Here is a 25,119-nt window from a genome sequence, read left to right as displayed (position 1 = left end):
AAATGTTTTGAAAAAGAAGTCTGGTAGCAGAAATTCAATAGGAATAAATTCAATAGGGCTCAGTGTGTGGACCAGATGACACCATGGATCAACTTTTTAAATATGCAGAGAAGTTAGACAGAATTACGGAGAAAATTGGCAGGCAGGATCACAATCGTCAACTGAGGGGAGAGAACGAAACTTGGGAAAATGCTGACTAGGAGAAGAGAACACAACAACAAAAACAACAATCCCAGGCTGACGTATCAGATTAATAAATGGACCAAGGGCAGTAATGTCAAACTGAGTCTGGTGGAGCAATTAGCAGTTATTTTAAAATATGTACTATCACATCAATTTTTATTTTTATTACTATATTATTACTGTTGTTATTGTTTTACTGTTCTTGTATCTGACTTATAACTCACCTTCTTGCTTCCCAGTACAATGTTGTTTAATAATCGGAATTGCAATCACTCAATTTTCTACACTTATAAATGTTCTCTGTTCACAGTTAAACCAATCTTGTGAAACAGAAAACATACTTGAGATCTGGAGATCTTCTGTAGATGGGTGTCTAAACAGTCATGTCCAGCAGTCTAGCGGGAAATGGCTACTGCTTCTCTTCTTGGTTCGTTAGGTACTACTGAGTCATCCATGAGGTTTTTCCAGATCTTCCATTAGATGAAATTTCAATTGATCTTTCAATTCTTCTTGAAATATGTTAGTAAAAGTGCATTTCAATGGGAAATGCAACATGTTACTTTTTCCAGTCTGTTTAATTTTTGTGCCATTTTTGGACAGAAAACTCCCATGATGCTAGAGGTAGTTTACAGGGTAAAAACTTTAGGGAAGACAGACACTAGAACACATCCAGTAAATAATTGAGGATGTTGGGTGCAAGATTTGAGATTTGTGACAAATTGTATCAAACCAATCAGATAGGGGGTTGAGGGGGGGGGGGGGGGGGACAAGGGACTCTGTTGGGTCTCATAAACTACACAGTGAGATTGTTCAAAATATTCATGGTTAAAAAACGTCAAGGAGAGTATACTGTAACACCACTGCTATGTCATCACCAAACCTGTTGTCAATAACATGTAGGAAATCCATCAAAAGTATTTTTGTAAAAAGCAGACAAGATCAAAACTGACCAATAAGTCTGTTGGTGAAATCAGCAAAATTTCATAGGTGAAGCAGATACTAGTCTACAATACGCCTGAATGAAGACATTTAGTTAATCGCCAAATGATAGGTGGCTGCACCAACATCACTCAGGTCCTGAAGACATGCCTTCTGTGTGAATATTAGGTGATCTGTACAATCAAAAAAAGTGTGCCTTTATGACCTACTGCAACACTGGTGCAGTAACTTCTTATTTGACCTAATACTTTGTGTCTCCATCACTACTCCTATACACCTGCACGTGGGCAGAGTATTGCCAAAGGAAGTTACTGACACCTAGCAGTTCTCTCAAAATTTAGTAGAATCATCAATAAACTAGGAAACTTATAAATATATAGTGTTACCTTGCAGCAGTTTGACAATGCCGTTGCCACTTCATGGAATTTCTTATTCATATAAGACAGACAACCTGTCTCTCGAGCTAAAGTTTGACCATACGCATTTCCATTAATTAGGGAAGAAATCAAGTTCACAGCATAAATCAATGTTTGAAAGTTTTCATGTTGTATGTTACTGAGAATTGTGTAAATCCTTCTGAAGATCTTTCTATTTGTTAGCACAACCTGATTTCCAACCTGAAAAAAAGAAAAAAAATGTGGAATAAAAATTCTCACATACAAGATTATTATTTATAAAAAGTTAATGTGCTGAAAAGACCAACCTCCAAGATCATTTGTCAATAAGTTATAAGGGAGGGAAAAAAAAGGACATATGAAATGTGTGGAAAATTTCTGTATGTAAACTTTATAGACTACAAGCACATTAAATAGTTCTACACATACTAGCCCACGATAAACAGTTTTTGGCTAAGGAAATTTAGGATTTAACTGGGCAAAAAGTGTATCTTCTGACTGTGAGACATTGCTTTATACAGCATGCACAAAAGGGATCAAAGGACCGGGGCTGTGGTGGGGGTCATTTTACTTCATTAAGATTTAAAAGTCACCAGATTTCTGGTGATACTGTAAATGATATTATAGGAGCACAGCTACCTGCCTGGATAGCCATGCATGCTTAAGTGCTGCTTCCAGGATGGGGAGGTACAATGGCCAGGTTTGAATCCACCAGACGGATTGAAACGAGGGTCAGTTTGCTGGCCAGCCTGTATGTAGGTTTGAGCAATTTTCCACATCCCACTAGGCGATTACTGTGCTGGTATTCAAGACCTGCTACAGTTGGGTCATTCGCAAACATTTCGAAAACTGTCATTCACTGTTATGTGACTCACATTACATGCAGACAGGTGGGGTGCACTTATTCCATCTTCGGGGGTGGGGGTGGGGGGTGGGAGGGGGGCGGGGCGGCAAAGTAATGGGCTGACGACAGGTACAACATCCGACCAACCCATAAATTAACCACGCCAAGTTCGTTAATTACTGTGACAACCATCTGCTAATGTGAGACAAAGGCACAAGAAAGAGAAGAAGATGTAGTAGTACAGCTCATCACTTGTAAAGGAAGAGGTAGATATAAAAAGAAAAAAAGGGAAACAGAGGATAGGATGATGGTGTGGATCACAGATTGTTGAATTGTGAAAAACTGGCTGTGAAAAAAAGAGAACTGTTAAATTTAAGAGAGAGCTAAAGGTATTGAAAGTGAACTTGGTAGAAAAGGTGGTCTTCCAGAAAAAGGATCCACTTAAAGGAGGCAGACTAATGAGGAACAGTCTTATCCAAGAAAATACAAGGGGTGATAATTTACTGTATGAATGTTTAATAGAGCTTGCTTATAAGTGGTAACAGACAGATATTATAAAGAGGATAAATGATTGTAAGTACTAATAATTGAGGTACATTTGCTGGGCACATAGCAGACAAAGGCAAACTGTTGCTAATTAACACATAGCAAACGTGAGGGTTATGTACAACAGCACAATCTGGATCTAGGCAGAAGGGGGAGGGGAGGGGACACCTCATGTCAGTTTCATGGTAAATGTTGAAATAATTTTGAGATTTCACAAGTGATTCTGGGTACACTTGCTGCTTATCAGTAGCCTATATATGACAAGTTCCACCTTTCTTCAAAGCTTGGCCTGTCTATGGCAGGGCAAAAGAATTTTATTTCTGTGGTGGGGTGGGCAGTGGTACATCCATTATCTTGTATTAGTAACTAGCCAAGATGTCAAATGAATGGGTAAGTACAGAAAAAGGTTTTAACACTATGTGGTAAGAACTGAAGCACGTGAGGCATAGTGAAGCTAAGTCTGTATTATGTCTCCAACACATCTTCAGCTATAAAACTGAAAACAGATGATACAGCAAGAAGGTTCAAAATTCGGGGACTAGTAAAACCAAATGCAAGATTAAGCCAAGTTGTTGACAGTGTTGAAGAAAAATGCAAGAGTCTATCATCAAAGGACTATGCAGTAATTATAGGAGGCGCTAATGATGTGTATCACAATGAAACAGTTGCAGCAACAAAGGCATTGAAAGAGTTGCTGGGTAAGCTAACACATACCAATGTAATAGTAGCTAAAATACCTCACCGCTATGATCTAATAGAACAATCATGTCTGAACAAAGAAATTAAAAAAGCAAATAACCTCTATGATTCAGTATGTAAACATTTCAAAAATGCAACAGTGATTGACATGAACGATATTTCAGACTGCTGCCACACCACAATTGTGCCCCTTAGCAAACCTTGTCACTGTAACAGAGCTTGTCATACAAGCCATGGTCAGCATCTAAATGGCTTAGGAAAGTCACTTCTAAGCAAAAAAATACTTGGGACTGTAAGAGAAAAATTAAGCTCTACTAATAACACAGTCCCTCCCCATGAACCATGGACCTTGCTGTTGGTGGGGAGACTTGCGTGCTTCAGCGATACAGATAGCCGTACCGTAGGTGCAACCACAACGAAGGGGTATCTGTTGAGAGGCCAGACAAACACGTGGTTCTTGAAGAGGGGCAGCAGCCTTTTCAGTAGTTGCAGGGGCAAAAGTCTGGATGATTGACTGATCTGGCCTTGTAACATAAACAAAACGGCCTTGCTGTGCTGGAACTGCGAACAGCTGAAAGCAAGGGGAAACTACTGCCGTAATATTTCCCTAGGGCATGCAGCTTTACTGTGTGGTTAAATGATGATGGCGTCCTCTTGGGTAAAATATTCCGGAGGTAAAATAGTCCCCCATTTGGATCTCCAGGCGGGGACTACTCAGGAGGACGTCGTTTTCAGGAGAAAGAAAACTGGCGTTCTATGGATTGGAGAGTGGAATGTCAGATCCCTTAATCGGGCAGGTAGGTTAGAAAATTTCAAAAGGGCAATGGATAGGTTAAAGTTAGATATAGTGGGAATTAGTGAAGCACGATCGCAGGAGGAATATGACTTTTGGTCAGGCGAATACAGGGTTATAAATACAAAATCAAACAGGGGTAATGCAGGAGTAAGTTTAATAATGAATAAAAAAAGGAGTGCGAGTAAGCTACTACAAACAGCATAGTGAATGCATTATTGTGGCCATTATAGACACGAAGCCCAGGCCTACTACAGTAGTACAAGTTTATATGCCAACTAGCTCTGCAGATGACGAAGAAATTGAAGAAATGTATGATGAAATAAAAGAAATTATCCAGATAGTGAAGGGGAACGAAAATTTAATAGTCATTGGTGACTGGAATTCGGTAGTAGTAAAAGGGAGAGAAGGAAACGTAGTAGGTGAATATGGATTGGGGGGAAGAAATGAAAGAGGAAGTCGACTGGTAGAATTCTGCACAGAGCACAACTTAATCATAGCTAACACTTGGTTCAAGAATCATAAAAGAAGGTTTTATACATGGAAAAACCCTGGAGATACTAAAAGGTATCAGATAGATTATATAATGGTAAGACAGAGGTTTAGGAACCAGGTTTTAAATTGTAAGACATTTCCAGGGGCAGAAGAAATATTGAACTTAATTGATGAAAGGAGAAAATTAAAAAATGCAGCAAATGAAGCAGGCAAAAAGGAATACAAAAAAGGAATCTCAAAAATGAGATCAACAGGAAGTGCAAAATGGCTAAGCAGGGATGGCTAGAGGACAAACGTAAGGATGTAGAGGCTTATCTCACTAGGGGCAAGATAGATATTGCCTACAGGAAAATTAAAGAGACCTTTGGAGAAAAGAGAACCACTTGTATGAATATCAAGAGCTCAGATGGAAACCCAGTTCTGAGCAAAGAAGGGAAAGCAGAAAGGTGGAAGGAGAATATAGAGGGTCTATACAAGGGCGATGTACTTGACAATATTATGGAAATGGAAGAGGATGTAGATGAAGATGAAATGGGAGATATATTACTGCGTGACGAGTTTGACAGAGCACTGAAAGACCTGAGTTGAAACAAGGCCCCGGGAGTCTTGGGAGAACCAGTTCTGACAAAACTATCATCTGGTGAGCAAGATGTACGAGACAGGCGAAATACCCTCAGACTTCAAGAAGAATATAATAATTGCAATCTCAAAGAAAGCAGGTGTTGACAGATGTGAAAATTACCGAACTATCAGTTTAATAAGTCACGGCTGCAAAATACCAACACGAATTCTTTACAGACGAGTGGAAAAACTAGAAGAAGCCGACCTTGTGGAAGATCAGTTTGGATTCCGTAGAAATATTGGAACACGTGAGGCAATACTGACCCTATGACTTATCTTAGAAGCTAGATTAAGGAAAAGCAAACATACGCATTTGTAGAATTACAGAAAGCTTTTGACAATGTTGACTGGAATACTCTTTTTCAAATTCTGTAGGTGGCAGGGGTAAAATACAGGGAGCGAAAGGCTATTTACAATTTGTACAGAAACCAGATGGCATGAAAGGGAAGTAGTGGTTGGGGAGTGAGACACGGTTGTAGCCTCTCCCCGATATTATTCAATCTGTATATTGAGCAAGCAGTGAAGGAGTAGATATTAAAATCCATGGAGAAGAAATAAAAACTTTAATGTTCGCCGATGACATTGTAATTCTGTCAGAGACAGCAAAGGACTTGGAAGAGCAGTTGAACGGAATGGACAGTGTCTTGAACACAGGGTATAAGATGAACATTAACAAAAGCAAAACGAGGATAATGGAATGTAGTCGAATTAAGTCGGGTGATGCTGAGGGAATTAGATTAGGAAGTGAGACACTTAAAGTAGTAAAGGAGTTTTGCTATTTGGTGAGCAAAATAACTGATGATGGTCGAAGTAGAGAGGATATAAAAGGTAGACTGGCAATGGCAAGGAAAGCGATTCTGAAGAAGAGAAATTTGTTAACATCGAGTATACATGTAAGTGTCAGGAAGTCGTTTCTGAAAGTATATCACTTAAAAACACACACAAAGCGAAACATTTCTGTATCATATTTAAAAGTGGTTTTCAGCATAAAAATGCAAATACAGATTTTCGCAACGTACAAGTGCATTGACATAAAATACTAGTAATACCGATATTCAACAAGACAGTGTATCTTCGTCAATAGTGATCTAATACAAATTTCATACATATTTACATGAGAATTGGCCGCATTTCCAAGGACTCTTAGAACCTGGTTCAAAGTATTCCAGTCGCTGCTGTTCAAAAATTTTGCAATTCGTTCACCACCATCTAAATGAAAGAAATATTCTTTCATTTTTGAATCTGAACCTAAGGCTAAAGCTAAACATTTCAGGTCTTCAACACTGTCTCCTTCTGTTGTTTCAATATTATTAAGCATTATCTGTATTTCTCTCATGTTTGCTGTGGTACCACACCCAATTTATCGGCCATAACACACGAATCACGCGGTTATCACTTCCTTATTGACATTCGCTGCTTTATTGTTTCGCCTTAATAATTCACCGAATTTAAAACTTAAATTTCGCGGACACCCAGTGCCCTCTATACATAACTGTCTCTAGATGGATTTTGTCACAGCCGCCTTTAACCAAACCGAAGTTATGAGGAGACATGGGTCAGCCCAGGGGTGTACAGACTACCCATCATCCGTGGCACCTAACGCCTTAAAGTGAAAAAAAATGGAAAAAGTTGGGGGGTTCGCATGCTTTGCTACATAAATATATGTATTACTTAAATTTTATACTTTCCTTACATTATCATTAACCGATGAGTCGTGCAGCAAATGCGTACAGTTTAGCAGAAATACATGAAATTGTTACTTACTTCCGTCACAAAAAGTTCAACGCACTAATGAGTAAGCTGACGAAACACAATGAGTAGGGTATCTGCTGTTGAAATCAGATTACATTGGATTAGATTAATTATTCATTCCATATACCCACAAAAGAGGATATCCTCCTGAGCGTGGAACATGTCAGATAAACACATAACAAAATGTAATTTGGAATTCTTGAGTTTCATTGATTTTAACGATCCTCAGTCAATAAACATTACAATTATGTACATGAATCAAAATTGAACTTCTAATATTTACAGGTTTAATACTTGCATCTGCTTTCATTAAATCCATCATTCAAACAGTAGCTAGTTACTTGGGTATTACAACCAAGTATTGTCAAAAATTTAAGTAAATTATTCATTTCATTGATCCTCAGTTAAGAACAGTCAAGTTATGTACAAGATTTAAAATTAAACTTCCACTATTTACAAACTTAAGACTTACATCTGCTTTCCATACATCCATCATTCCCACCGTAGGTAGTTACTTGGCTGTTACAACCAAGTATTATCAAAAATAAAATTATAATAAATTTTCATTAAAACGGTCTACTGCAATTGTTGAGAAATTCATGGATGGAATAGAAGGAGTTGGCCATCACAAATTCTTTTAAATTATGTTTAAATTGTGCCTTGTCTGAAACTAAACTCTTAACTGTTGCTGGTAACTTATTGAAAATATGAGTTGCTGAAAATTGGACTCCTTTCTGGGCAAGAGTAAGTGATTTTAAATCTTTATGTATATTGTTCTTATTCCTAGTACTGATACTGTGTACTAAGCAGTTAGTTGGAAAAAGAGATGTATTATTTACAACAAACTTCATGAAAGAATAAATATACTGAGCAGCTGTAGTTAGTATGACCAATTCTTTGAATAGGTTTCGACATGATGTTCTTGGATTTACACTACACATTACTCTTATTATACACTTCTGTACTCAAAAAAAATTTTCTCGGTTTGTGGAGTTACCACAAAACATGATAGCATATGACATAATGGAATGAAAATAAGCAAAATATGCCAGTAAATACACGGACCAATGCCGACTAATCATCGTTACATGCAGAGCCACATTCAATTCTTGTTGCTGCAACACATTGTTGGCGCAAGTTCAAAAGTCACTTTCTATGAGGCAAGTTATTACTATTATTATTATTATTATTATTATTATTATTATTAATGGTGCTGGTGGTAGGAGTGGTATTAATTGTTGTTGTTATTGTTGCTTTTATTCATTCAGAGCAATATACAGTATAAGAATTTCGTCAGGAAATACACAGCACACACAAAATGGTTCAAATGGCTCTGAGCACTGTGGGACTCAACATCTGAGGTCATCAGTCTCCTAGAACTTAGATCTATTTAAACCTAACTAACCTAAGGACGTCACATACATCCATGCTCGAGGCAGGATTCGAACATGAGACCATATCGGTCACGCGGTTCCAAACTGTAGCGGCTCGAACCGCTTGGCCACACCAGCCAGCCAGCATACACATTCAAGGAGTACAGAACCTTACACAATGCTAGGGTGCATAGCATCCTACACAATATCACGTTCAAAACTGCGTATACCACTCTGATTCATTATGAAAAATATATGAAAAAGTTATTTTATATGGGATACTTATTCGATATTTAGATGTTAATAAAATATGAGTTGTAACACTTTTGTTCCTAATATTCATTTGCGTTATAGTAAGCCTTTGATTAATCCTTAACATCCCAGGTGCTCTCTCACAGTGCGCTAGCGTTAATTGTTACTCTGTTGCCAATGCATAGTGGTGGGATAGGAGTATATGCACTGAAACACGATCTTCCAAGCAGAGTGCATAACGCTGGACAACAGATACTGCTAACCCCAATCACAAATGAAAGCAAGCCTAAAACTACTTTCTTGGAAAAGCAATACATAGTCGCAGAAAAACAGTCACTAAGACGAAAACCGAAAATCTACATTGCCTCTGATAGACATGGCAGAAGATGTGCTGAAAACATGATAAATCTAGCAAGAAATAATTACTAAATTGAAGGAAAGATGATGCCTGGAACCCCTGGAACCCCAATGCAGTGACTTACATAATCTAAATAAATAAGACTATGCGGTTATCTGGGCTGGTGCTAATGATATAGCAAAAAATGAAGCCAACATGACACTTCATTCACTGCAAAAAGCATTGTCAGACCTACAAAATACAAATGTGATGTTAGTGGGAATTCTTCACAGACATGATCTGGCTGGTTAGTCTTGTGTAAATCAAGAAATCAACAGCACAAATAGAAAATTTTAAAAAATAATACTAATCTCTCAAAATCTAAAATTCATTAATACACCTAATAGCGAAGAGCTATATACCTCACATGGGCTGCGTTTGAATGCAACAGGCAAGGAACTTATGGCAAAAAGGATTCTACAGTTAGTGAAAATGAAGAATAATGATAAGAAACCAGTGACTGAAATGGCGAACTCGAGCTGATATCCAGGCAAATTGTGTTAATCGATTAATTGCCTTTGCAAAAGATTTTTATTGTGCTGATATTAATGCTTAGTTAATGTCACCATTTATATGTGCACCATTAGGATTTTACATACAAAACAGTCGCCCTTCAATAGCTCCAGACTGAATCTAGACTGATCTTCAAATTTGGTCTGCCAGTGTATCGGACCTTGGTCTAAGATACATTTTAAACAATTCAAGAGGTTTTGCTTCGTTTTCTTGTGCAAAAAACACGTTCTTCTAGCGAGTTTATGAAACGTGCCACCTTTATAGTTTAAAACTGTATGAGTCAATTCAAACTTCGCAAAAGGTAGATAAATAGATAAAGTCAAAAGGAGTTTTTTATCCAGTAATTTTTATCTGTTGTCGAGATATGATAGTTTAAAGTCGAGCTAAATGTATCACATAAAATTCGTTCTCATATGAACCAAATGTGTGGAAATGGTTTTAAGTGAATTAAATGAATAAAAACTGCGTTCTTATGATAAAATTGATAACTCGCTTTCAAAAATCTGGATTCATTCGGATTTTAGTTCAAAAACTACAGTTTGTGAGTGTTTTTACATGCATCACTTCTATGTTTCAAACTTGTGCAATTCAGTTCAAATAGGGAAGAAGGTAGACAAATACATGAATTCATGGTCATCTTGTTTTGTGAAAGCTTTATCTATTGCCACAAAATAAGCAACATGATTCAAAAGACAAAAAAAATCCATATTGGATCAGGCGTCACCCAAGTTAACAAGTTGGTGAGATAGCTGAAACAATTTCTTCGTTACTTCTCATATACCAATAGCTTCTAATTTATGTATCAAGATAAATTATCATGTTGGACAATATTGTATAGAATAACAATTAATTCTGTACTCATGCTTCTCTAAAAACCATGTCCCTTTATGGAGAAGAGATTGAAATTTTGAAGGTAATTTTCCGCTTTGTGTCTTAGAAGTACCTTTTGAAAATGTACATAACAAAGTTACTAGTTTATACTTTCCCACTTCATATATATATATATATATATATATATATATATATATATATATATATATATATATATAATAGTTTTACTTTTGAAATTTTTAATCTTTGTGAAAACTCTGCTTCTGATAATGATGTATTTATGATATGTGACATTAGTTTGACATAACACTAACCCATTTAATAACGACTGAACCATGAAGAGGTGTCAAGCCATTTCCAACGTTAACACTTCTCATTCCTTTAACAACCAGATTCATTAATCATCGATTAAAGTCATTTTTAGGCTAAAAATACGTTTTTCATTCGATTTATGAGTTTAATAACAATGTTTGTATATTCTAATTGTGCATGTAATGGAAGATATTCACTTGTATCGCAAGAGGTTTTGAAAAGCCAGCTGTTAGATAAAGCAGGGGCCATAAACCATAATGTGTGTGTGTGTTATTCTATAGGGAGTGGGGGTAACTTGAGAAGAACTCACTGTGTGATGGTAGGAGGCACTGACACAATAGGACAAGACAGATAATTGACTCAATAGTATTGTTCCAGACAATATATCGGCCTGATGCCTGCAGCTGATTTTTTCCGCATTCCCTAGGATAACGGACACAATATGAGAATCCAGCAGAACACTTAGAATGGTTACCTGTGGGAACTTGCTGCAGCAAGTAAATAGATTTCTTTACAACTAGACCATTCTATCAAACCACTTCCTGCAGAGGACAGTGCACCTTTCCCAGTGAATTCTCAGAAGATAGATGAAAAGAGGACCCATTCGAACAGGTCACTATCTGCTTGCTGCACCCAAAAGCAGCTTAACAATTCAGAATATTTTTAACACCTGGTAAAATCAGTATGATAAACAGTCTCCAAGGCCCAGTAGGATGGGAGATTTGTTTTACAATCACAGGCAAAAAAGAAATGCCTTGGATATTCTCAAAAAAAGGAAAAGACTGTCAGAGTGGGAGGTCATTAACCATTTTCAGAAGTTTTGTACATGACAGGACTGTGTATTGGTGGAATTAAGAAACGAGACAATGGTACAGTCTCACGAGTCCTGAATTCCTGGAACAGTGCAGGAGAAATCCAGCCAAATGGGCGAGTTTTTAGATGCAAACTTAATGCAGAGGAGGCACAGGAGGTACGGCTAGTAGACACACTTGCTGGCAGATCTTCAGAATCTACACTTCATGGCTGGCCAATGTAAAGTTACGGGTAAGCTGGTACTTGTTGGTGAAAATGAATTCAGTTATTTTTATATGGAATGTAGTGTGTTAATCTAGAGCTGTAAGAATACCAGATACTGTAGCTTTCACAATATCTTCATTGATCCTTTTGTATGTAAACAAACTGTGTTGTTGCTCTGGATAGGTTACCAGCTGGCTTTTCCATGTTAAATATAAGATTTGTGCTTTACAATATGCAGAAAAACTTCTGAAGTATACAAAACAAGGAAAATATGCACCAAAGATATACTAATATGCACTTAAAATGAACAAATCTGCATCTAAAATCAACATCAAATGGAGCTGGAAAAGAGGAACCTAAAAATGTAGTAGGTGTTTCTGACATTACAATAATACTGAACCAGTTCTATGCTGATTTTAGTTGTGTCTGTTACAGATAATTATTAAATATTTTTCCTTGTCTTTCGGGGGGGGGGGGGGTGTCATCCTTACATTTCTCAAAATAGTTTTTACACTTGGAAAAATCCCCTTTGCATCACATAATGGTGTGAAGTAGAGCTTCATTGTTGCAATTTCGCTTGCTATATAATCCTCAGAAAGTACGTCTGGAATCATAATGCCTGATCTATCGTGTTTCTTTAACTCACAGATTTAAAAACAACCTAGTATGTGGCGATTTTGAAATGATGTTATAGTATTTCACAGCAACTGAGGGAATCACAGCTTTCTACAGATATTGCAGTCCCTGTAACGACTGATCATTTCATGGTAATTTTTCATTTTTAGGAAACAATAGTGACAGGTTCAACACTGGGTTTCCTGGCTGCATAAAACGTTTATCCGTTTTTACATTCAAGACAAACAGCTGGTGAGAACAGACGTAGAAATAAACTACATTTACATATATTCTTAGATTCTGCTTTTCGTGATTCTTTATCACTGATGACTGACTATACCTGAGTGATAGGTCACTGTTGTTGCGATAAAACCCGGCTGACTCGTTCGCAATAACTTTTACATGAACCACTGTAAACCATGCATAATTAGTCATATAATTTAATACATTCTGTCCAACGACAAATAAGACGGAAAAAACCATTAAATTGCAAAAGACAATAATGTTAAAGGGAAATACTATTTTAAAAATAACTCACCTAAATCTTCACTTTTTTGCGTTTTGAATTGTAAGGACCTTCACCAGTTTCTCTATGTTGAGCAAACATGCAATCTGTCTTTCCACTGGTATTGTGGTGAGACCTCTTAGCCGCTCATTGCTCATTGAAGATTTGAGATTTTAATGAACTTTAGCTTGAAAAAGCAACGTTCTTCAGAAGCCACAGATACTGGTACGCACAAAAATATTCTTCACACAGTCGTTACATTTGGGAAAACATCTAGCGAGTTCATTTCGAAAAATACTGAAGTACTTCTGAACATGTGTTTGCAGTTTGTGGAGCTACCATTCCAGTTCGTTTTCAAGATCCTGCGAATTTATGTCCCCAGAATATATTTTACGACCTCTCAAACCTTGTGCAATACTTCGACACCCTATGCTGAGCTGATATTTCCTTGTTGCCAAGTGCTTGATGTCAAAAATTACACCCAACTCGTCGCAACAGTTACTGAGCTGCTGAAAACTTTCCTTTAAACACATAATAGCAGTGTCTGCCACAACATAGAAGAAGTTTATCCTTAAGCGAGTCTCTTCCCCTAGAATGTGTTCATCCTTACTTTCATAAGAAAACTGACTTTTAATACTTGCAGATCTGGATTCTGCCAACTCAGAAACATTTCCTAAAGATACAACCGATTCCACTGCTTCTTTCTTAGCCTTTTCAAAACCGTTGTCTCTATTTTCTTCAATAACACTAAGTGTTGATCACATTGACTGCACTGTTGTGTCTAACTGCTTATGTTCTTGCTGAATTGATTTACTGACTATGTTGACTAGGCCATGGACATTATGCCATATCCCAGCACACAAAGAAAATTTAAATTTTGAGATTTATTTCAAGAAACTAGATACTTCACTGGGTCAATTTTGCAAGAGTTCTTTAATACTGTTAATGCAAGTCTTATGTTATTAATCTGAGATTTTACAACCTGAACATTTTCAGTCCTAACCTCCCATCCTGTGTCACACAGCTGCTTCAGAGTCAGGTTTCTGTGATTCTTGAGTATTTTCTAGAGATTCATAGAGGCAGAAAATAATGTGAACAGTTTTTGAACTACACCAAGAATATTTAGCTCAGTTACAAATGATTTAACTGGATCAGTAACAACCAAGTTCAAGCTATGAGGACAGCAAGGGATATAATGAGCTCTTCGATTTTCTTCACTGATATGAGCTGGAGTACCACTCATCTTGCCTTCATATTGATGAATTTTTGAGTATGACATCCTTCACAATAGATACAATTTTATCAGATATTATGGTAACGATTTCATTTTCTATGTCTTTATTTAAATAAGTAGCCAATCTTCCAGGTTAAGCCACATGATTAACATGATCATTTAATACTGGATCGAACTTGGTCATTAATTCTACTTGCCCTAAAAAGTTTTCATTACTTGGATTTCCCAGCATTTCATGAGCGCCTCTTAATGGAAAACTTCTTTCAGCGAAGAAACATTCTAAGCAAAATAACCGTAATAAAACTGATCTCCACTTCTTTCCTTCCTGATCAGTTTGATATTTAGTTGTGTGATCATTTAATTTTGAGTTTTTAATTCTCTGCAAAAGCTCTTTCTACTTGCACATCTCAGTAATATGACTGAGGGACAGTTCATAGTTAGAGAGAACTTTTTACAATCTTTGCTACTCTCTTAAATCATTTCTTGTGATAGCGCAGGCACTCGAATTGAACAGTTTTCAACTAAGACAATATACAGAATATTTTGTTTGAGAATATACAAGCCATGTTCACTTAACTTTTTCATCATTTGAAAGGTGACAAGGCAAAGAAAAACAGTAAAACACCTTCTTGTCTCGCTATTGACAGGAGATGTGACAATGGTTTCACTAATACTTTGCGGACATTCCTTAAGTGCTCTTATCTTAAAATTATATTTATAATATCTGGCCTGGTTCTCTGTTCGCTAAGATCATCAACAACTTGAAAGCCATTACCTACTTTAGATGATTTTACTTCGTCTTGGAGATCTTGGCCTGCTACAGTTTCTTCTGCACTAACATTATTACTAGCTATTACCGCAAGTGAAACAGTTTCATCAGCCATTAGTTCTTGCTTGCACAAAATATATGTTTCTTCAGCATTATCAATTAATGAAGCTTTCGTAACATTACATCGTTACTGGTCACACAGTACATTCACTGAAACATTGTCAATTCGGTTTTAAAATTTATTTAACGAAACCTTTTGTCGCAAGTGCTCTTTTAGGATATCACATTTCCTTTTTTTGGGAACCGACATGTATTGACGATCCATTCTACACTCTGGCATACAACAGATCACAGGTTCTGACAGCACTGGACACAGATCACAGGCGGCCTTACTACCTCACAGCTGACTGAGTGGCTAAACGAAGATATTGAAATAATTAGCACCCTTTACTCCCACACTGCTTGCTGGTGTACAGGAAGTCTAGTAGGTAGGGCGTACTGCACCAGCCAACGACGTCAACGTTTTTGGTACTTCCGCAAAGGCCGGCAACCGACTGGGACAGAAACAGAATTCCCTATTTTCGTAGGTTCACTGGCGGAAACACTGCCATAATATTCATCAAAGCTGTTCAGTTTATGAAAAAATGGACTCAACAATAAAGGTCCTCTCGACAGCAGCACTGACGGGAATGGAGCCTGCTAACATTCTAAACTTGAAGAATTTTTTTTCTTTTAACAGGAAACCAGATTTTATTCAGTAATAAGTAATATCTACAGGGCTCATAACAGGGATTAGGAGCTTGGGGCCATCCACAACTGGTGATTGTGGTAGCCTTAAACCGGCTCTGAGTGCACAGCAGATGATATTTGCACTTAGACTTTGCGCTGTTTCTAAGCCACCTGAATTGGTAGACGAGTTCTGGTGGTGTCCATCTGCACCAGCTGCAGTCTACCCGTCAACGCAAAACAATTATGGTGAGAATATCTGGTGACACTGACTGTTTAGGATGGAACGAAGTAGCTGTTTTCCAATACTTCAGTAAATTCACGCAGGTTCACCCAGGACCAGGTGGACTGGTATAGTTGCATGTTTAATTTAATTTGTCTTTCTGCTACGATTGCACAATCACTGTTGTCCACCTGTGGCTATTAGTGCTAAATTATTGTGTTAGAAAACTGGTTAATACTGAGTAAATTCCTTGTCAGATAACTTTGCCAGATCGAGTGTTTATTGCAGCTCACTTCCACATTTTAATTAGGTTTTCATTGTCAAGAATCAGTTATATTCCATGAAATGTCCTCTATTAATCCTTGTACATTAAATATTTCCTTTCTAATAACACTGGGTTCATTTGGGCCATGTCCTTTATTTTACAGCTAGTGAATTTTCAAACAGTCTATTATTATTGAATTATGGAAATGTCAGTACCCAAGACTCAGTACTAGATCCATATTTTTATTTAATAGCATTAATTAAAATCCAGTGCATAAAATATTTACCGAATACCAGAGTTCATAGGGAAATGATCTACCTCTGCACAGCATAACTGATGCAGATCATTGTACCATTTCAGGAGGAACGGTCAGCTCGATTAGCATTTCACACAGGTACCTCATCAACCACTGAAGACATTTTATCTTTCATTGTGGCTATTATTCTATGAACTTCTAATTTCCACGTGCGACATAGTAAAGCTGAATTAATACTTTGTCTTCTTGGAACTGAGGTCTTATGATACCTAAGGCGATAGCAAGACTGCTATAGCTCAAAAGAATTAGGTTCTATAAGGGCTCACCCTCTCCTATAGTGGAGGGAATACAAGAAGAGCAAAAAAAATTTATAAGAACAAGTGGTGGGGAACAGGCCACCATCACTGTACTGGAGGGCCACATGTAGCGCACAGTGCATCCCTGGTCTGGCAACTGACATGTAAGTGTGGCTTCACGGACCTGATCCGTTACAGGAACAGACGAAGCTTTATGAGATGGCAATTTGTAATGATTGAGTAGTTTCTGTTGCGATCTCATGAATTTATGTTGTGATTAATGAGTATGGCTATTTTCATCCCAAACATGGCGAATGAAGGTAAAAAATTGACAAGGTGTGAGTAGGATTCACGCACTCACAGTTCTGTACACAATTATGTACATACACAGTTCATCCATTTTGGGACTGGAGGATTACGGCGATTTTTGCCCAACATCGACATTGATACTGGCGAGATATCGGTCTTAGGGATTGCAACACTTTTGAGAATGTTTTAATTTAAAGTTGGAAGTCGGAAAAAATGACAAAAGAACCATTTTTTTGTGCGATATAACTACAAATCAACAAATCTTTGAATTTTTTCCTTTACTTACACTGTGAAATCTGTCTTCCTGCCAAATTTCTTTGCTCTAGACCAACGGAAAGTGCCCTAAAGGTTTTGATGAGTGAGTTCGTGACTATCAAAATTTTTCACATAAATGGTCATATCTTTCGACTGCATTGACTTAGAAGGTAACATCCGCCAAGTGATCAAAAGACATAAATTTCCACTTGATAAGTGTACCCGTTCCTCATAAAAAGTGGGCTTAAAAGACGGACACATAGACAGACAGTATGATAACAAATGACATAAATAATTTTCGTATCTTTTCCTTTGATTGTAGTGTAAAACATTGCATCTTGCCAAATTTGATGACTCTAGATCAACGGGAAGTACCTTTAGGTAGGTTTTGATGAGTGAGTTTACGAGTATCAAATTATGTGACATATATGGCGGAATATTATGAGGTGCACTGACCAAATAACTTTTTTATCGCCAGAGGATCGTAGACCTTCATATTTAACATAAATTTTGGCTTGATACATCAACATGTTCCTGAGAAAAAGGGTATGGAACAGTTAGACAGACAGACAGGCAGGCAGGCAGGAAGACAGATGCACAACGAAATGATCTCATAAGGGCTCTTTTTTCACTGATTGAGCATGGAACGCTAAGAAATAGCCATGTTCAGAGTGTGGGAAAAGCTACAATTACAACAAGAATGGAAAACATGCTATAGGCGCATCCAAGAATGTTAAGTGTGTAACTCAACAGTTAAGGATGCCAAGTTTTATGTAATCTGTATTGAAAAACGTTTAGCCAGAATCGTAATTTAACGTGTCATGTAAGAAATGCATATGCACTCCTAATAACCTGTGAAGCTCACATAATTCCAAGTACAGAAATCTGATGAAAACTAGAAGTTGACAGTAGTGAGACTTATGGGGAAAATTTAAGCGTGTACCAAAAAGACAGACTAGTGGGAAATGGATGTTGTGTATTTGAGTCAGTAAAAAGTAGCTCAAATTCTTCGAAATTGAAGCTGCAGGCGAGATTGTATAGACAACACATAGTATCAAGGACTGGCATAAAATTATAATTTGATCTTTCCATCAAGCACCAGACTCACCTTTTGATCTACCAGAAAACTTCAGAGAAAACCTCAGTTCGCTTTTATAAAAGTTCCCTGTTCATATTGCAATCATTTAAGGAGATTTAAAGCGTCCAACAATCAACTGCGAAAATTACAGTTTTGTTATGTTAATGATGGGTGTGATAAGACAGCCTGTGAAACATTACTAAATACGATCTCTGGAAACTATCTGGAACATATAGTTTGGAAGCCCACCGATCATGGAAATATATTAGACCCAATGGCATCACACAGACCTGACCTCTTTGAGGAAGTCCACATGCCAATTACTATCACTGACAATGAGGCACTAAGCACTAAGGAGTATCAAACTACTAAGGACAACTAAAACAAGTAGAAAGATCTACAAGTGCAGCAAATTAGACACAGAATCAGTAGAGTCATATCCCAATGAGGAACCTGAAACTCTTAGCTGAGGACAGGAGCATGTAGAGTAACTATGGGTCAGCTTTAAAAGAATAGTTTGTTTGGTGGCAGATGAAATGAAGGTCAATTTCATACCTTACATTAGAGTTTTATACATTATATCAGGAAGATGACTATGGTACCTACTTCAGTGGAAAAGAGCAGATTGTCCATAAGTCTGAAAAGCAAAGAGATAACAATCAATTCAAAGTATTAACACATCGATCCCATATACTCCATGATAATGAGCAAAAGGTGAAACAAGCAGCTAGAGGAAACGAGAAGAAACATTTTATTTGGAAGCAGGCGCATGCAGGTGCGAAGGACACACCATGGGTGTTACAACAGAAAGCTCTTAGGGAGTGTTCCATGATGGTAGTCAACGAATTTGTAGGTGACTCACGCTGGAGAGCAAGTAGCGGGCCACCAGAAGTGGGATGGAAAGAAGCTTTATAAAACTGCGTTGCGAAATTTCCAAATGGATACGAACAAACTGGTGACGAAGTTAATCACGTGAACACCGCATGGCGTGGTCAGGATGTACGCATGTAACTTTTAGGCGTCTGGAGCGGGTACAAAATGTCAGATTCGAGGAAACGAACTAGGAAGGAGTAAACTGCCGAGATTTCAAAGCATTTTAATGGTAGGACCCTTGCAATTGGCAGACAGAGTTTCCACAAAATAAGAGGAACGATCCTATTTGTCGGAAAAAGGCGTAACGTGGAGCACAAAAGAACTCAGGTGGGTAAACAGTTTTGTTACAAGTAAGATAAGACTGGAAACTTCGGGGACTCTCCTCTGAACTCGCGTCAAGTGTAGAACAGGGCGCATCACGCTCTGTACTATGCAGAGGAGAAATTTGTGTGAACACTGCATTCACCGCAGCTGACATTAAGCTAGATATTGGCTGTAGCATCGTTGAGCTCCAATTGTGGAGAAACGAACCAGCCACTTAGTTAATTGTTCTTGTAATATGCATGCTGCTCCAGCCATGCATGTGCATATCGGTATATTCCAAGACTAGGGATGAGTACATGTTTTCTCGCCTAACGAGAAACATAGGAAAGTTTCTGCTGAAAAAGTCAGCAAAGGTTTGATTAGCTTCGATAGGAATTTCAGAGGGCAAGAGCAGCCATGCAGACGACAGCTCATCGCAGCTAAGGTAAATACTGTGAGCAGAGGTGTAACTTGTTGGTTCACCAGCCTGCAGCCACTGTATACTCGAGCGACCTCGGATAATCTTTTTCTCAGCTTGTCACAAAACTAACCATCCTCTATAGACTTCATTGTCATCCTAAATAGTACCGAACTTAGAACCGGAATCGGATGATTTATCATATTATCGGCCAACTTCATGATGTAGTAGTAAGAATAATGTTGTAAAGAAAGTTGTAGTGAAAATTTGATTTTGTAGTGCTTAGAGTTATTTCACTGATTCAGGACGAGATACGTTGTCTTGAGAACTGTCCCAGCATTGTCACATTGCAAACTGTGTAAATTCGTGTATTTCTGTGAAAAAAATTGCATTAAAAACCAATATGTTCAGAGATTAAACAAAGTTGTGCTCTGTCATAGAATAAGGACCACACCTATATGGAAGTGTTAGAAGTTCACCATGCACTGGAAAGATATGTACAGAGTAGAACAGTTCATGATAGGAGGGACCCTCCATAGTACACTGTCACTGTGAAGAAACTTCTAAAGAAACAGAGGCTACTGCATAATAGGCATAAAACAAAGCATAAGACTATTGCTAGAGAGATGCTGAATGAAAGGACCTGTGGCTGTCAAGAGAGGAATGCGCGAAGCCTCCTTCAATGATTACTGTAGTAGAATACTGCTGAATGATCTTTCACAAATCTGGAAGAAATTCTGGTCAGGTGTAAAGGATATTAGTGGCACGAAAGTTAGTGTTCAGACACTCATGGACAAGACAGGAACTGGAATTGTGGATAACAAAACAAAAGCGGAAATGCTTGGATACAAAACGAAAGCAGAAATACTTAACTACATTTTCAATTGTTTGTTTTCAAAGGAAAATCCATGACTATTGCTCCAGTTTAATTCTCCTAGAAGTTAAAAGATGAATGAAATAGGTATTAGTGACAATGGCGTTGAGAAAAGCTAAAATGGTTAAAACTGAACAAAGCCCCATCCTTGATCTCCATTAATTGTAGAATCTTAGAAAATATCTTGACCTCAGACTTACTGAGGTATCTCGAACAGAATGTCCTCCATGCCAACCAGCACGGATTTCGAAAACATTGGTTGTGAGAAACCCAACTTGCAGTTTTCTCATTTGAAGTACTGAAGTCGTGAATCAAGGCATTCATGTAGATGGTGTATTTCTCGATTTCCGAAAAGCATTTGTCTCAGTACCACACCTATGCTAATTATCAAAATTATGATTATATGGGGTATCAAGCGAAATTCGTGACTAGACTGAGGATTTCTAAGTAGGGAGGACGCAGCAAATTAACTGGTATAGGGATTCATCAATGGATACAGAGTTAACTTATTTCGCAGCCAATCAGCATTTGTGATTCACAGTTGCTGCCAAAGAATAGATCATACCGAATTTCACTGTACATCAACGCAAATGATTATGCATTTTTGAGAATTTTGTAAACTACTATTGTCCTGTACATAATCAAATTTGTAGTAAGTCGACATTTGTGATTTGGTTACTGTAGCAGATATTGTAACAAACATTTCGTGTTGCATCTAGTTTACCTGTAGAGAGGAGTATATATTATCTACATATATCGTAAATTAATTCTATTTTCGAGTTTGCTGACAACTATAATTAATCTCAGAAAGTTTTAGGGAAATAGTAATTTTTACCACAGATTTTTCTGTTGCTTTCATAGAAATCTCGGTTTGTGTATTTGCTTATTTATTTATTTAGTATCCACTCCATTGTACAAATGGTACTGGACTTGTCATAAACAGAAATAAGTTAACAAAACTGAATTGCATATAAAATAGTAAACTTACAGGTTACGTTAATCGCTACTACAGATAGAATTCATAAAAATAAACTATAGATAATAGGCTAAAGTCCTTATCCTAAAATATAAAACTTCTCACAGCAGTTACCACACAATTGTACTTTCTCTTTTGTGGTGATTACAGGAATGAGATTACATAAAATTAACAGTAAATTTACATTCTGTTTGTAGATGATGTAAGTTTTAATCGTCATTAATAATATTATAGAGACTAAAGTGTTGGCGTTTTGAAGGAATAAATAATACATAAACTACATAATGGCATCTCTAAACTTTTAACACACAAGGCTATTATATTTATTGTGATGATTAGCTTTCCATTTCTTTACTGAATTACAACATTTTTCAAGTAAGAATTTTGTAATTCTTAATCTAAATATTGTAATATCTTTTATAACTTTAATGTGGCGTGGCTGAGTATTATAAAGCTTAACGCCAATATAGCTTACATGCTTCTGAGTTATGTTCTTTCTGTATGTACTACATGCAGAGTATTCTTGTTCCTTAGCATGCAATTGTAGAACAATGTCCTCATCCTGAATTATTTTTCCAAACTGTAGGTAATTTGTTTTTTTTTCCTTTCTACAGAACAAAGTCTCAATATTTTTCAAGATGTTATTTGAAGTAATAAGAAATGAGCTTCCTATGTCACTCACATTAGGTTTCTATCATCAGCAAATAATACAAGTTTTGCTTAATCCTGCATAAATGCAAATTATTCCAATAAATAAGAAAGAGTATTGGGTCTAAGATGCTTCCCTGTAGGACAAGCATGGTTACTTCTTTTAATTTCGAAACTAGCCTTATTTTTTGATTCAAACTAACAGTGGCGAGCTCTATGATCTGAGATCTTATCTTGAGGTAAGATTTATACCACATTTTTGCTACTACTCTAATACCTGTTGGTTCCAACTTATCAAGGAGGATTTCATGATAGACAGTATCAAATGCTTTAGTCAGATTTAAATTAATTCCTATTACACTTTTGTTGTTTTCCAAATTTTTTATAGTTTCTTGAGTGTAGTCTGTGACTGCAGTTTCTGTGCTGTGTTTTGCATGAAAACCATGTTGATTGCAGTTACAAAGTTTATTTTTGTAGAGTTAACTAATAACTCTTAATAATTTCTCAGATATTTTGGAGAAAGCAGAAGGAAGTGATATGGGATGGTATTTTTCTATTTTATTTCTGTCTCTATTTTTAAAGAGTGGTATCATTTGTGAGATCTTTAGATACTGAGGAAACACACCTTCAGTAAATGATAGATTTGCAATGTGAGTTATAGGTTTTGCAATCTGCACTGCAGCCATTATTACACCAGGTACTTCATCTACATCTGCTGCCATTTTAGGCTTCAGGCTCCAAATCACCCTAAATACTTCTTGTTCATTTGTTGGGGGAATGTTCATGCTACAATCAACCTCTGCAGCTTCTGTCATTTTTTGTTTTTTGAAATTTAAACTTAGAGTGTGTAGTACATTTAAAAAGTGGTCATTAATGTAATCTGCTATTTTATTTTGCTCTATGTTATGGTTTTCACTGGTTTTGAGTGTTATTTCTTCCTCTTCACAAATACTACCAGTTTCATTTTCCATATAGTTTTAGATTTGTTATCAAACTTCTTGGTTAGACTGTCATTAAATAGCCACATTGCCTTTGCTATTACCTTCTGGTCTGTTTTTCTATATGTTTTTACATATTCTACAAACTGTGGCTCAGTGCATGTTTTCATGGTTCAACTGGAAGTCCTAATATTTCTGGTTCTTATACTGAGAAGACTTGGACTCACTAATTTTTGAGGAAAACACAATTCAAACTGTGACATGGAATGAGAAGAAAAGTAATCATGTGCCTTATTTGTACCTGACTGACACCACATCTATCCAGCATTCATTTAGGAAATAGCTTACAAAATGTGCTCAGTTTGCTTCAGAAAAAAATCTTTTTTATGTGTGTGATGGGTGGTTGTTTTTCTCACAGGTATACGTGGAACTGTAAGGACAATGACATTGTGATCTGATGAACCAAGATCAGTGTTAATTAAATCAACTTCATTTAATTCTAAGTTAAAGAAAATATTATCTCTGAGAATCTGTGATTATTCTGTTATTCTAGTGGGCTTTATAACATGAGGTAGCATGCTAAAACTCTCTAAAATATTCAAAAAAATTCTCTTTAACTGGTTCAATTATTATAGGACATTAGTGATTTTTTATGCTAACGGATTAAAAGATAGTAAGTAGACTTAGTTTAAAATTATTTGTTCACTATCCTGAAATAATCTGCACTAGCAAAAATGTAGCAGCACTGTGAATGCTGTTCTCAAACACAGAATCAGATGGTTGACGTTTGTAAGATGGTGGAAATCGCCCAAACTACTGCCAAACGATTGACAGCTGCTGCGAATCAGTGTGTTGGAGAACCCCCCAAGAGTCGTGTACCTATAGTACCAAAGATACCTCAAGTACTAGCGTTTCCTGTGGATTGTGTCTCCTCTGCAGAAAGTAAAGGACAGTTATTACTCGTCCCTCGAACATGAGTGACGTACAGTAGTAGATCAAGGCGTCCTGTACAGGGTGGGAAAGGATCTGAGAGGACTCAGAGCGTTATACTGATCCCCCGAACCAAGCAGATTGAGGTTCTGTCTTTCACTGAAGCTGAGCCATTGGAACTCGCATCACATGTTTTGGGGAGACCTGTTTTGTCTGGTGACTAGAGGAGGCAACACGAAAGATTAGGGGTCTATAAACCGTCGGCAGTTCAAATTGTGGCAAATGATAGTACCCCTTAGGGAAATGACAGCAGGGGGCAGGAAAGGACAGAAGGTGCACTCAGTGTGTATATGTGGGAGCCTCATTCAGCACATTGAAGAGGCTATTCTGTCAACCACTGAGGGAACAGGTTGCAGCCAGCTGCAGATTGCGACGCACGTTGGAACAAATGACGCCTGTCGTCTGGGCTCTGAGCTCATACTTGGATCATTCCAGTGACTGACAGAAAAAGTTGAGAGGGTCAGCCTTACACTTGGAGTTTTGATGAAGCTCACAATTTGCAGCACTGTAGCCAGAACTGATCATGGCTCCTTGGTTCTGAGACGTGGAAGGATTGAGACAGAGACTTTGAAAATTTCTTGGGGGCTACTTCCTGGACTTGCACCA

At 37.3% G+C, this 25,119-nt stretch overlaps 1 protein-coding gene across 1 annotated transcript in view; it reads right to left on the bottom strand.

The window, feature by feature from the left end:
- LOC126277968 (uncharacterized) overlaps positions 1-25,119 on the bottom strand; it is a 199,771-nt gene that overhangs the window by 121,646 nt on the left and 53,006 nt on the right. Inside the window, exon 3 of the mRNA XM_049977621.1 lies at positions 1,509-1,739. Within this exon, the coding sequence (XP_049833578.1) occupies positions 1,509-1,559 (51 nt within the window). The 5' untranslated portion in view covers positions 1,560-1,739. The remainder of the gene's footprint in view (positions 1-1,508; positions 1,740-25,119) is intronic.

This window comes from Schistocerca gregaria, chromosome 6, assembly GCF_023897955.1.
Source record: "Schistocerca gregaria isolate iqSchGreg1 chromosome 6, iqSchGreg1.2, whole genome shotgun sequence".
Taxonomy (NCBI): domain Eukaryota; kingdom Metazoa; phylum Arthropoda; class Insecta; order Orthoptera; family Acrididae; genus Schistocerca; species Schistocerca gregaria.
Note: the sequence above shows the minus strand (reverse complement) of the source record. Positions and strands in the feature narration are given on the sequence as shown.